Source organism: Hippopotamus amphibius, chromosome 7, assembly GCF_030028045.1.
Source record: "Hippopotamus amphibius kiboko isolate mHipAmp2 chromosome 7, mHipAmp2.hap2, whole genome shotgun sequence".
Classification (NCBI taxonomy): domain Eukaryota; kingdom Metazoa; phylum Chordata; class Mammalia; order Artiodactyla; family Hippopotamidae; genus Hippopotamus; species Hippopotamus amphibius.
This window is the reverse complement of record NC_080192.1, coordinates 12,220,988-12,234,746: the sequence shown is the minus strand read 5'-3', so window position 1 is coordinate 12,234,746 and position 13,759 is coordinate 12,220,988. Positions and strand designations below refer to the sequence as shown.

General features: G+C 37.3%; 1 protein-coding gene across 16 annotated transcripts in view; it reads right to left on the bottom strand.

The window, feature by feature from the left end:
• The window catches only part of RBFOX2 (RNA binding fox-1 homolog 2), a 264,949-nt gene that overhangs the window by 55,580 nt on the left and 195,610 nt on the right, over nt 1–13,759 (bottom strand). For all 16 annotated transcript variants that reach the window (XR_009054807.1, XM_057742949.1, XM_057742956.1 and 13 more), the window contains one exon: nt 6,626–6,850. Coding sequence is in view for 15 of the 16 variants with exons in the window: in XM_057742949.1 (XP_057598932.1) it covers nt 6,626–6,850 (225 nt within the window). In the remaining variant the exon portion in view is untranslated. The remainder of the gene's footprint in view (nt 1–6,625; nt 6,851–13,759) is intronic.

Below are 13,759 nucleotides of genomic sequence, written 5' to 3'. Positions count from 1 at the left end.
CAAATGCCTTTAATAAAGTCACTTTTCAGCCAGGCATTCAAATGTTCTTCCCAATTTGTACTCTCCAGCCACCTTTCTCCCATCTTATTTCCCACTAGTCTCCACTGAGCACCCAAGCTTCAACCAAACAGAAACCCACGTTTTATTCAAAGACATTTTGATCTTTACCATCTCTCCAACTTAGCTTTGAGAAACGACTTTCCTAATTCTTCCCACCACCATCTAATAAGCATGTTCAAATTCTAGTCCCTCATTAATACAAGGCCCAGATCAATGGCATCTCCAAGAAGCCTGAGCTTCTCTCTCCTCAGACCTCTCACGGCACACCTGTAGCCTCTCTCTTTTTTTTTTTTCCCAAGAAATATTTACTGAGCAACTATTGAGTGCCAGGTACCATGATAAGTCAGGGAATGCAAAAAAAAAAAAAAAAAAAAAAAAAAAAGCTTACAATTTAGTTAAGGAGACAGATGTGAATAAAAACATCACACCTTATAAGTTACACAAAAAGTGGTCAGCTCAGGAATCTATCCAAGCCTAAATGAAAGATATGTGAGTTCAGCGTTGCCTAGGAAAGTCAAGCAGGGCTTCCCAGCAGAGCTAACACTTGGACTGAGTGTGAAAAGATGCACAAGGGTCTGCTCAGTGTATATATATACACGATCACTTCCACTGAGCTGGGATGCGGAGTCGGAGTGGCGGAATGGAGAGTAAAGACTATGACTTCCCCAAATGTAAAGACAATAACGCACCACAAAGGGTTATTTTATGAGCCCCAATAAAACAGTGCTTGTAGAAGCAAGTTTTAAACTGAAAAGTGTTACACAAATTTAAGATATCATTTATTCATAAATAACAATGCTTCTTATCTACCTTTTGAATTTAACTGGCTATAGGAATTACCAGACTCTTTTTAAGAAACATGTAAGTAGAAGGTAAAGTTTAACAGAATCATGTATAAAGCTATTAAATCTAGGTTTTATAATATACTGCTCTACTGCTCAATCTCTCTGTCTATATACCCTCCCTTCCCTGAGAAACACACACCCCACACGATTTCCAAAGGTAAAATGGCTTAAGGGCAGTGGATTCACACATTTAAAACGTACACTTAAAAATACGAGAAGTATCTTCAACCAGAGCTTCCTAATAATTTCCCATTTTATTGTTAGCAACTTCCTAAAATGATAGAACCTGTGCTCTGTTTGCAGGCACAACTCAAGGATTTGCCATTTTCTCCTCAGCACCAATAAATTCACAATCTATTCACAAGAATTCCTAATCTTATTTCAATGTATCTTTGAGAACTCAAATTGGTCAATATAATGCAAAATTATACAATTAATAGTTCCTAATATGGATGAGGAGCAGAAGCCTTAACTGTATATATTTACATTAAGGGACAGAGCTCACAGTTAACACTTTCATTAGAAACACGCAATCTGGGAGTCTGAAGCAATGGCAAGCAGTGGCAATAGGGCGAAAAAGAGAAAGAGAAAGGGGCAGGGGTGAGGAGAGGTGCAGTACAAACGACCATGAAGTGATTCAAGGAAGGGACTCCTGGCTCAATGGCATGAACAGGTGAATCCTCGCCTCAAAACAATAAGAAGCCTTGCATTTCAGGGTCCTGGAAATCAACTGAAGGCAGATAATAAATAGAGAAATTTCTTGAAAAGTTGCTAGAGCTTTAGGGTAAGATCCACAGGAATCTACAAACTTACTGCCTGGGGTGACTCCAACCCATTAACCCCAGCCTCTAATCCTCAGCTCAGCTGGGAGAGCTCATCAGGCTAGGGCTGGGCCACGAAAACCTGTAACCTTCCTTCCAGAGGGGGCAGACTCACTTGGGGTACTGGGGTGGGGGCGCAGTAGAAAACCACAGCTTTGTCAGCTAAAGGTGGCAAACTTGGTAGGAACCTAACAGGGGAAATATAGTTCTTCTCGCTTGAGGTTGTGATCTGATTGGGGTGAGTGGTGGATCAGCTAGAAATCTAAGGGGAAGATCCTAGAAATGAGAGAATCTTAGAATAACCAGATGTGCTCTCCTCACATCCCTGGCTGACTGTGAGAATACATGGATGGGGAGGGGGAGACATAAGAGGGCCCGACAGAAAGAAAAAGCAAAGGCGTATTTGAGAAGTGGCTGAACTCTAAATGCACTTCCCAACCTACAAACACATCAACAGAGGGTGGAAGCACAGCTTGCGCCCACATCATTGGCTGACCAGTAGGCTATGGAGACACAGGAGGGACTCCCAGCCAGGCCAAAAAGTAAAAATGAGAATGAAAATCACTAAGCAGACACATTAGTGGCTGAACACCAAGGAGAAGTCACAGTCCACAGTTTAAGTCCAGGCAAACTACTTGAAACACACACATATACACTCAGCTACACCTCTCAAAAACAAAACCAAAAAACTTTAGAGTTGTTAAAATATATCACTGAAATGTTCAATTTACTAAAAAGTTACAAGACATGCAAAGAAACAGGAAAAGCATGGCCCTGACTCAAGAAAACAAGCAGTAACTAGAAACAGGCTCTGAGTAGGCCTAGGTGTTGGAGTTAGCAGATGACTTCAAATTAGCAATTACAAATGTATTCAAAGAATTAAAGGAAATACGATGACAAGTAAGGAATCTCAATAGAGATATAGAAATCCTAAATGAATATTCTGGAGCTGAAAAGTATATTAACTAAAATAAAAATTCACTAGATGGGCTTAATAGCTGACCTGGTATGGCATAACAAAAAAAGAATAAACTGAAACAGAACAGAAATTATCCAATCAAAAACACAGAAAGAAAAAAGACTGAAGAAAAAATGAGTAGAACTTCAGATTCTGTTTAGATTCAGCTTAAAAACAAACAGAATCTGAACCTGTGGGGAACAAGTGTCCCCGTATACTTGTAGCAAAAGTCCCAGGAGGAGAGAAGAAAAAGAAAGAAAAAATTTTTGAAAAAACTATGTTAAAAAACTTCCCAGTTTTGATGGAAAACAATCTACAGACCCCCAAATCTCAATACACTCCAAGCATGATAAAAACAAAGAGATCTATCCTAGACAAATCAGCATCAAACTGCTCAAAGCCAAAGATAAACAAAAAATCTTGAAGACAGCAAGAGAAAAACAACTCATCACATACAGGGGGATAACAACAGGATTAACAACTGACTTCTCATCAGAGGCCAGAGGGCTGAGGAGCTGGGAAGAAAACGTCAACGAAGAATTCCACAGCTATCCTTCAAAAATGAAGATAAAATAAAGGCATTCCTAGATAAATAAAAACAGAAAATTTGTTTCAAGCAGATCTAGTCTACAGAAAATACTAAAAGATGTGCTACCAGCTAAAAGGAAATGACATCGGAAAATAAATCCATAGGAAGTTATGAAAATCACTGGAAATGGTAAATTTCTTTAAAAATAGAAGATTTTTAAAGTAACAACTATAATACTATATTATTGCACTTCATTATATATATATATATATGACAATAACAGTACGAAGCATGGTGAGGGATAGAGCTATATTGGACCAAAGCTGCTAAATTTTACCAGAATAACACACACACACACACACACACAAACACACACACACACGCACACACACAGCCATAGCAGCTTGTGATAACTCACATATGAAAATAACAAAAATAACACAAATACATAACTAATTTAAAAAATCACAAAGGGATTTAAAAAGTAGAGAAAGAATTATTTAACAAATCAGTAAAGAAGGAACAATAAAAGCACATGAGACATACAAAAACAAATGGCAGACATAAATCAACCCACATTAACAACTACATTAAATCTAAACAGACTAAATGCTCTGATAGAAAGGCAGTAATTTTCAGACTGGAATAAGAAGTAAGATCCAGATATATGTTTTTTTTACAACAGACACACCTTAGATTCAGAGTTTGAAACAAAATGAAGGAAGAAGATGTTATGCAAATAGTAATCATAAGACAGTTGAAGTAGTTATATTAATATTAGACAAAACAAACAAGACAAAAAATATTAATAGAGACAAAGAGGGACATTTCCTATTGATAAAAAGCCCAATTGGTTAGGAACATTCTGCGGGATAGACTATCTACTAAGCCATAAAACAGGTCTCATTAAGTTTAAAAAGACTGAAATCATACAAAGTATATTCTCTGAGCACATGGGATTAAAGAAAAAAACTTGGGACATTCCCAAACATTTGGAAATTAAACAACACACTTCTATGTAAACCAGGATCTAAGAAGAAATCATAAGGAAAAATTTAAAAATATCTTGAACTGAATGAAAATGAAAATGCAACATATCACATTTTATGGGATTCAGCTAAAGGGAAACTTAAGGGGAAAGGTAAAGTTTTAAACACATATTAGAAAGGATAAAATTCTAAAATCAATAATCTAAGACTGCAAGTCAAGAAGCTAGGAAAATAAAGACCAAATCAAACCCAAAGCAAGTAGAAGGAAGGAAATAATCAGAATGGATATCAATGACATATAAAACAGAAACAACAGATTTTTAAAAAGGTCAATGAAATCAAAAGCTGGTTTTCTGGAAAAAGCTGCAAAGTCAATAAACCTTAGCTAGACTGACCAAGAAAAAAAGAGAAGACATAATTACCAAAATCAAGAAAGAAAGAGGGGATATCACTACAGATGCTATAGAAATTAAAATAATCAATGGGATTATTATTATGAATAACTTTATACCAACAAAATAGTTAAGATGAAATAGAAAAGTTCCTAAAAAAACACCAATTATCAAAATTGATTTGACAACAGAAAATAGAAAAAAGAAAAGACTGATAAATAGTAAAGAAATACACATAATTAAAATACCTTGACAAAGCCTTTGATTTACATATTTTATTCTTTCTTCTTCCTTCTTTCCCAGTAGTTCTGTTAAGTCTGTGAGTTCATAACCATTTGAAAATGATTTGGAAATGCAGCCAATATAGCAGCCTGTATATTCATGACTGCACAACAGACGCTATGGAAAACCTCATCTGTTACCCATCATGCCTAGACTTTTCAAATAAATTGTCTATTATAGTTCATTACTTATAAAGTATAAAGTTATGTGCTTATATATAATTGATCGACACCGATCAGATAACGTTTTCAAGGAAAGAAAGGATTTTCTTGGTGGCCCAATTTCTAATAAAAGAAAATGGGAAGTATTTGTAGGTGAAATCCATCCTTATGCAACAAAAGCTTCCACTATAAGGCTCTTTATAGGGTAGTAAATCTTATCAAGTGGCTTAAAGGCTGAGTAAAGCTCTCCTTCTGATAACCTGATACAGGAAAGGCAAAAAGAAATCTAAAAACTAGAGACAGATCTTTCTATGTGGAGTATAGAACATTTTATCTTTGGAAATATACCACACAATCCCACAAACAATATGATTTCCTGTATGATGTGATAACATACCTACTGTTAATTTACGACACTTCCTTTACTTGCTTACTAAGTTAGTAGTAAGAGGTGAAGCTAAAGAGGTAGGCTGGAGCCAGGGATTAGTAAACCAAGTACAGAGTTTGGATTTTATTCTAAGTATGTTAGGAAACCACTGGAATCAAGCAGGAAAATAGCATTACTTGCATTAAAAAAATTATCGTGGCTGCTATGTGATAAGTTAGGCAACAGTAATATAGAAAATAAGTGGAGAGGTTTGGACTAGACTGGTAACAATGATGATTAACACCCCACATGAATTAAATTCTTTTAAGTCTCCTAAGAGCCACGTGAAATAGGTGCTGTTGTCTTCATTTTACAGATGAGCAAGCCAAGGCACAGAGCGATTAAATAACTGGCTGAAGGTCATACTGCTAAGTAGGGGCTACATTAGGACGCAGACCTAAAAAATCTGGTGGAAGTGCTGAGCTCTTAATCATGTTCACTATCCAGCTATGGTCTTAAGATGAAGAGGTTGAGGTAAGAAAATGTTCTAGAGCTATGATGACCAAGACTTGCTATGGACTGGATGTGGAGATGAAGGAAATAAAGAAATAATGACTCACAGGTTTTGCTTGAGCAACTAGGTGAATTGAGTAGTATAATAATACAACAGAGAGAGGATACAAAGTAGGAGGGCGAGGGGAACTGGGACTCAGCCCTAGAGTACCACAACATTGAAAAGCTGAACAGAGAAAGAAGAACCAGCAAAAGAGATGGAGAAAGAACTTCTGGCACTTTGGAGGGAAACAGGGAGCGTCGTGAAAGCCAACAACTAAGTATTTCACAGAGGAGGGAGGAGGCAATGTGTAGAATGCTGCTGGCAGATTGTGTACCATGAGGACAGAAAAGGGACTGGGAGATTTTGCAAGATGAAGGTTACCTGTGAAGCTGGAAAGAGCAGCATCCCACTAAGTTAACTCTCCTCATCGCACTTAACTTGTTACACAGTCTGTCCCATCTCTAGACTGTAAGCCCCTGGGCAATGACCGTGAGCTTTATCCTAAATCCTTATCTTCTAATTACAATGCTTGGAGTAGAACTGAAATTACAGAAGTGCTATGTAATGTAATGTAAATGCAAAACTAATTCAAAGGGTTTTCTGGTGTAATGATTAAGAAGAAGATTTCGCGCCTCCTTCCGCTCGCCACCTCATCCCTCACATACCGTCAGAGATCCGTTCTGTGTGCTGGGTGAGTTGCTGCTCTGCTCCCCGTGGGCTTGCGTGCTGCCGTAGAGTGTCAGGTTATGCTCACTGGTCTGGCCGGCATAGTCCTGAGTGTGTGGCACTCCGTATTCTGTGGGAATTCCATTCTGCGGAGGTGGTGGAAACGGGATGGTGGTAAAAGGCTGAACCATGGCGTCAGGAGTTGCTGTTGGCTCCTGGTTACCCTAGAACACACAGAGGAAGAGAAAATGGGAAGAAAAGGTAACTTTAAATTCTCATTGTTATTTTTAAGGTGAGTAAACAAAATTCTCTGAATATTCTCTCACTGCTCAGGTAAAATGGAACACTTATTCCCTCATGATTAGGGGAAATACTGCTATATGTATACATACAGGTGTTAAGTATGGAGATACACAAACACACCCAACTTCGGTCAATCTGTGGTTTTCAGACAGGTCTGTGACCATATCAAAGTTGACTAGATACCAAAGGGCCAAATATTTTCCTTTAAACCCCAAATTTTTAAATGCCAGGAAATTTCTCACAGGAGATAAATTACAAGAGTTGAAATTCATTTGGGCCATTAGTATTTTCTTTAGGACACTCTCTATTCCTTCAGCGACTCAGGGGAAAACAAATCAATTTCACTAAATTACAATTCATAGCAATAGGCAGAATGACAGTATAAATTAAATTCTCAAAACCAAACAATATAGACCTCTAGATTTTAAGAACAGAGTTCAAGAGAATATATTATTAAAAAAACTAATCTTTGGATTTCAAGGTAGAGATTTATTTAAGTCTTGGCTACAAGGTTAATAAAAAACAAACAAAAAAATCCTTTCCTTAAATTAGAAATATTAGAAATAAGACAAAAAACTCTCCAGACAAAAAAACTTGAATTTTTCATAATTACTGCTAGCATTACAAGGCTAGCAAGATACCTCCCCACATGACATCCATTCCCAGATGTCATGGGACGGACTTGGGATCTAGCGTGCTATCTGCAACGTCACTAAAGAACACACAGTAACTACAGGAAATTGCCAGAAGCCATTTTGGCTCCATGCTCCTCTCCTCCAATCTAAGTTCACATACAAAAGAGGAGTTTAAATCTTGCGTAAGAGATTTTGTAAAGCCCTCCCTTCTCAACAGCTGACCTCTTGACCTCCCATTTTACTAAAGAGCCATTATTTTAGTAAAGATATACACGTCTGCAAAGTCTGGGGCCACTCTTCTTTTGGAAATAGTTGGCAGAGAGTCAAATGCTTAAAAATGTTAGCACTTTGATAAGCACCCCCCACACACATATTTTAGACATCAAATCATTAGGGATCAAAGAAAATCTGGATTTATGTCACTTGGATTCCTCCTAGTCACGAGCATCACTTCCTTCAAACAAGGAAGTAATTATTCCTCTTTCTCTCTCAGTACCAGTTATCCTTTTCGCTCCTCAATTTAAGAAGGGATTCTCTACCCACTGAGAGCTGCAGGAAACTACACTTCCAACAGCACTGTCTAAACAGCATCCCAGGTTTTCAACATTAACTTGATGGCCATTAAACTCATACTATTGCAAACAAAACGAATCCAAAACTGGAGAAAGATCTCACTATTTTTAAAGGAAGGTTCAACCATTATAATTGCAGTCTGGATAAAATAAAACAGAACAAATGTACAAAAGCTGTTATAAATAGAGAAATATATGATCATAGGTTGGAAAGCTGAATATTCTTAAGATGACTATGCAACCCAAATCCCACAAATACAATAAAAATCTCAGCAGGTATTTTTGCATAAATTGACAAGTTGTTACTAAAATTTATATAGAAATGCAAAGGACCTAGAATAGTCAAAATGATTTTGAAAAAGAACACAAATTGGAGGACTTACATTACCTGAGTTCAAGACTTACAAAGCAACAGTTATCAAAACAGTGTGGTACTGGCTTAAAGAAAGACAACAGATACATAAGATAAAAAAGAATCCAGAGACAGACATAAACATTTACAGTGAATATTAAGGCATCAAGTCAATTCAATGGGGGAAAGGAAAGACTTTTTAATAAGTGAAAAACTGAATACCCAATGGAAAAAAAATAAACCTCAACTTTCATCCTACATATGCCAAAAAAAAAAAAGGATTAAAACAACTAAAACTATGGAAATATAAGAAATACTGGGAGTATTACGGGGGGGGGGGGGGGGGGGGGGCGGGATTCTTAAGTATGACAAGAAACCTAAAAACCAGAAAGGGAAAAAAAAAAGACAGATTTAGCTATGGAAGTTAGGAAGGAAAGAAGAGAGGATGGGAAGGAGGAGGGGGGGGGGGGGAAGAACTGGATTTTAAAGTCAAAAGAAAAACCAACTGGGGAAAACATCTGCAAAGGTAAGACAGACACAGCAGTTACCACCACTAAGTCAAGAGTAAGTTATTCAAACTGATGAGAAATACACATCAACAGAAAAAGAGGCAAAGAATACAACTGAACAATTCACAGAAGATGAAATACACATGGCTGTATGATAAAAATGCTTAATCTCACTAACAAATTGAATTACATATTAACTGCAAAGTAAGTCCAATTTTTTCATCATCAAATCACAAAAAAATTTAAAACCAGTTTTATTGACATATAATTGATATATACAGTTGGCCTTCTGTATCTATGGGCTCTGCAATGTGGATTCAAATAACCACAGATTGAAAAATATTAGGAAAGGGATTTCCCTGGTGGCGCAGTGGTTAAGAATCCACCTGCCAATGCAGGGGACACAGGTTCGATCCAGGTCGAGGAAGATCCCACATGCCTCGGAGCAAGCAACTAAGCCTGTGCGCCACAACTACTGAGCCCACGTGCTGCAACTACCGAAGCCTGTGCACCTAGAGCCCGAGCTCCGCAACAAGAGAAGCCACTGCAATGAGAAGCCCGTGCACCGCAACAAACAGTAGCCCCCCGCTTGCTGCAACTAGAGAAAGTCCACACACAGCAACAAAGACCCAACACAGCCAAAAAAAATAAAGTTCTTAAGAAAAAAAAAAAAGGAAAAAAAATTCCAGAAAGTAAAACTTGAATTAGCCATAGTCCAGCAATACTTTTTACATTGTATTTACACAGCATTTACATTGTATTAGATATTATAAGTAATCTAGACATGATTTAAAGTATATGGGAAGATGTGCAAAGGTTATACGCAAATACTATGCCATTTTATAGAAAGGACTTGAGCATCCGTGGATTTTGGTATCTGCAGCGGGTACTAGAACCAATCCCCTCTGGATACCGAGGGACAATTCTACAATAAACTACAACTATTTATTCATAGTGTACAATTTGGTAAGTTTTGACATATATATGTATGCTCATGAAATCATCACCACAATCAAAACAGTGAACACATCTATCTGAAATCCCCCAAAGTTTCCTCATGCTCCTAATAAGTATATATTACTTTTGTAACAAAGCCTACAAAGTATTTTTTAATATAAAAGAGAATGATGAAAAATGTATTTAGTAAGAGGAAGCCAATATGCTGAAGAATTGAATTATTGTGCTGTTCTTAAGAAAATGGTTGTGACATTATCTAGAGACAAAAATTCCTGTCTTTCATTTTAAAGTTACATAGTATCAAAATTCAGCTGTCTCTAGTATCTGAGAATCATGTCTACATGGTACTAAGGACTGCTTTCCATAAAAATCCTTCCCTTTATTTAGTTCTTAAAAATTATGCTAGCAAGACCTAAAATTTTTACCCATAATTTTTCAGGGAAAAAAATATCCTTGTCACTCATCACTATATAAGTTCTTTTCATGATCTCAAGGTCAAAGTATTATAAATGATTTCTCCTTAGCTATTCTGGGTGTCCTAAGAAGGAAATAAAATAATTCTTTCCCTTCTCTTTCAGATTATTCAGTGCTATCTACCTATCTACCTACGTACCCACTCACCCACATGAAGCACACTGCTTCAGAGGTCATCACAGGATTTACTGGCCTGAAGACAGGTATGAAAGAGAAAATCCCACTTCAGGTGAGTTGGTGAGTGAAGGTGGATAAAAGCACTAAAGATCTCCATAACCCTGTACCCCAACTCCAGGCATAAACACACTCTCAGAGACGCAGGATAGCTCTACTAAATAACACGCAAAGGCTAAGAGACACAGTTGCCCAGTTATGATGAACACAGCAAAGAGGACTTCTCATGCTCCGACTGGGCTCCTCTCACTCTTCTCTTTCACCGCAGCCTCCATCCTCCACCTCAGCCCTGCTGGGGATGCTGCGCTGCCACACAAAGCACAAGATTAAGTCTCCCACGGAGGCAGTCTTGATAAAGCTGGCTCAGTCAACTCAATCAACATGGCACTTAGCAGTGGGAAATGGCGGAAGAAAGGTCAAGACTTTTTCTAGGATCCACTTGTGGCCTTGGCACTATGTGTTTCAAAGAGATGCAAGACAGGCAGAGGTTGAACTATTTCTCCCCCTCAAAAAGGAAAATGTAAACCTCTATTAGGAGGTCAAGAAGAAATTCTTGGTGGTTTATTTTGTTATATATAGGAATTTTAAAAAAATGTTTAAAAAACACTGTTTATATACTACAGGAATGAAATTCAGATAGGAGTGATTTTTGCATTTTAGCTCATACACTCTGCAATGTCTAAAAATTTCCCCAAGTATATATTATTATAATTTAAAATGTTACATAGTTTTCAGACTTCTATTAAATTTCCAGGCTATATTCCAAAGTTATAAGTTCAAACCTACTGTGTAGCACAGGGAAACTCTACTCAGTGCTCTGTTGGTGACCTAACTGGGAAGGAAATCCAAAAAAGAGGGGATATACATATATGATCCACTTTGCTGTACAGTAGAAACTAACACAACATTGTAAAGCAACTATACTCCAATAAAAATTAATTAAGAAACAAACAAAAAACCCCAAAGTTATAAGTTCAGAAGAGAAGCATTATAGCCAACAGACAAACTGTGAGATAATGGTCCACATGATTACTTCTAGGCAAGAATTTACCTCTAAGTTTATATGAAAATGTTTTAATACCACAGGCTAAGCAGTTTAAGTATATCTCACCTGAGAAAATGAATTTTTTCTTGTAGCCCACAAAACTAGACACAATTTCTCTTTATCCTAATTTAGCGGTCTATAAACTTTCTCGTCCACAAGATTAAAAAACAGACAATAAGGAGTACTATGCAAATAAAATCTCTACCTTGCCTAACAAGAATCTAAAAAAGATTTATCTACAACTCCTTTCTTCCCTAGAATACAAATTAAGATTTTATTTGAAAGATGAGAGGAAAATAAACTACAGTTACCTTCTAGTTCTTATCAGTGCACCTCATTAGAATGAAAGTGCTCTGAAAGCTGAACTACTTTTTATTCTGCCCTGTACCCCTCACGGTGCCCAGGGCAGCCCTGTGCCATGGGCAGCCCTGTGCCACAGATATTCCAGGGTTTGTTGACTTGTACACCTCCCTCACGTCTCTGCTCAAATGTCAAGTCCCCTGACCACTCTATTTAAAACTTCAACCCCTATCTCTCCCTACTCCCTCATAACAATAATACTTTTTTCAATAAAGCAGAACATGTAAGATGGTGCCCCCATCATGTGAAAAGCTAACTGTGAAGGCAGAAGGAGTAGGATGCATCCTACCATCCACATGAACGCACTACAGGGATTGGCAGGAAATTATAAACAAAGAAATTCTTTGGTTAACTGCCTTTGCAGAAGTGACATAATTTATAACTATACTAAAATGTCAGATTTTACAAATTTCAAAAAAACCTACCTACATTTCTAACTCTCTGGTTTAAAAACTAGGAAGACACAAATGAGTGAGAAGACTTTTTCTAAAGTTATTTTTAAATGACTGGGGGAAAAAAAAGCCCTGAAGAGAGCCACAAAAAGCAGACATATCTGGGTTATATTTGCTGTTTCAATAATTATTCAACAAACCAATTCAATAGCCTGCCATCTCACTGTCACTATATTACCTACACAAAAGTTTAAGGAAGGAAATTAAATGTTAAGAGGACAAAACCAGTATTTTATTTCACACAGAATGCAGGCCACTGTGATGCAAAAATTTTAGGGATGCCATCTTTGAGTAAACTGATAACCTCGCAGGAAAGGAATGTGTAAGTTATGAAGACTGATAATAATTTTTGAAAATTATTCACCAATGCAAACAAATTCGGTTATTCCACTACTTACACATTACCTAACGTATTATCAAATCCATCCGAGACCCAACAGATTTTGTGTTTCACAAAGGGCAATGCTGCTGCGTATGGTCAGAACACAATCTGAATCTTAGCTCTGCCGTTTACTACAGCTGTGAACATGTTACTGCCTGCTTTCTCTGTGCTCCAGTTTCCTCATCTGTAAAACAGCAGTGTTAATGCCATTATACTGCTGTGAAGAACTGGTAATATAAAACGTAAAGTGATTAAAACCCTATCCTCTCAATAAAAGTTGTTCTCAACCACTACAAGCACCAGGTAGAATGTGGGACCAAACTCCCACAACTTAGTAAAATATTAAAATCCTTCTGGATGCCAGTACAGTGGAAATCATGTGAAATAAAAACAAAAAATAAAAAACAACAACCCTTAATGACCATATATTTGCGGGAACAATATTTAAGAAAACAAACTGCAGGGACTTCCCTGGCGGTCCAGTGGTTAAGACTCTTTGCTTCCAATGCAGGGGGCACAGGTCCAATCTTTGGTCGGTGAACTAAGATCCCACATGCCGTGCAGCGTGGCCAAAAATAAATAGATAAACAAATTAAAACTTACTACAGTGATAGAGAAACCCACTAGCAAAGAAGAAAAATCCACTGAAGAAGTTTCTAGAATGATCAGCTAGCTGAAAAGGAAATGGGGAAAAATATCTGAAATTCCATTTCAATTCTAAGACATGTGCTGAATCACTACTGTGGGTCCAAAGCTGTTTTAGGCACTGAAGACATGATAACAAAAGTTAAAAATCTGCCTCTCGGGAGTTTACAATCATATTAGGGGGGCTACTGCAAACGTATGCAAAATTTCAATACAACTCAGAGCAATATGTATGGACCACATCAGTGACACAAACCAAGGTTTCGCCTACTA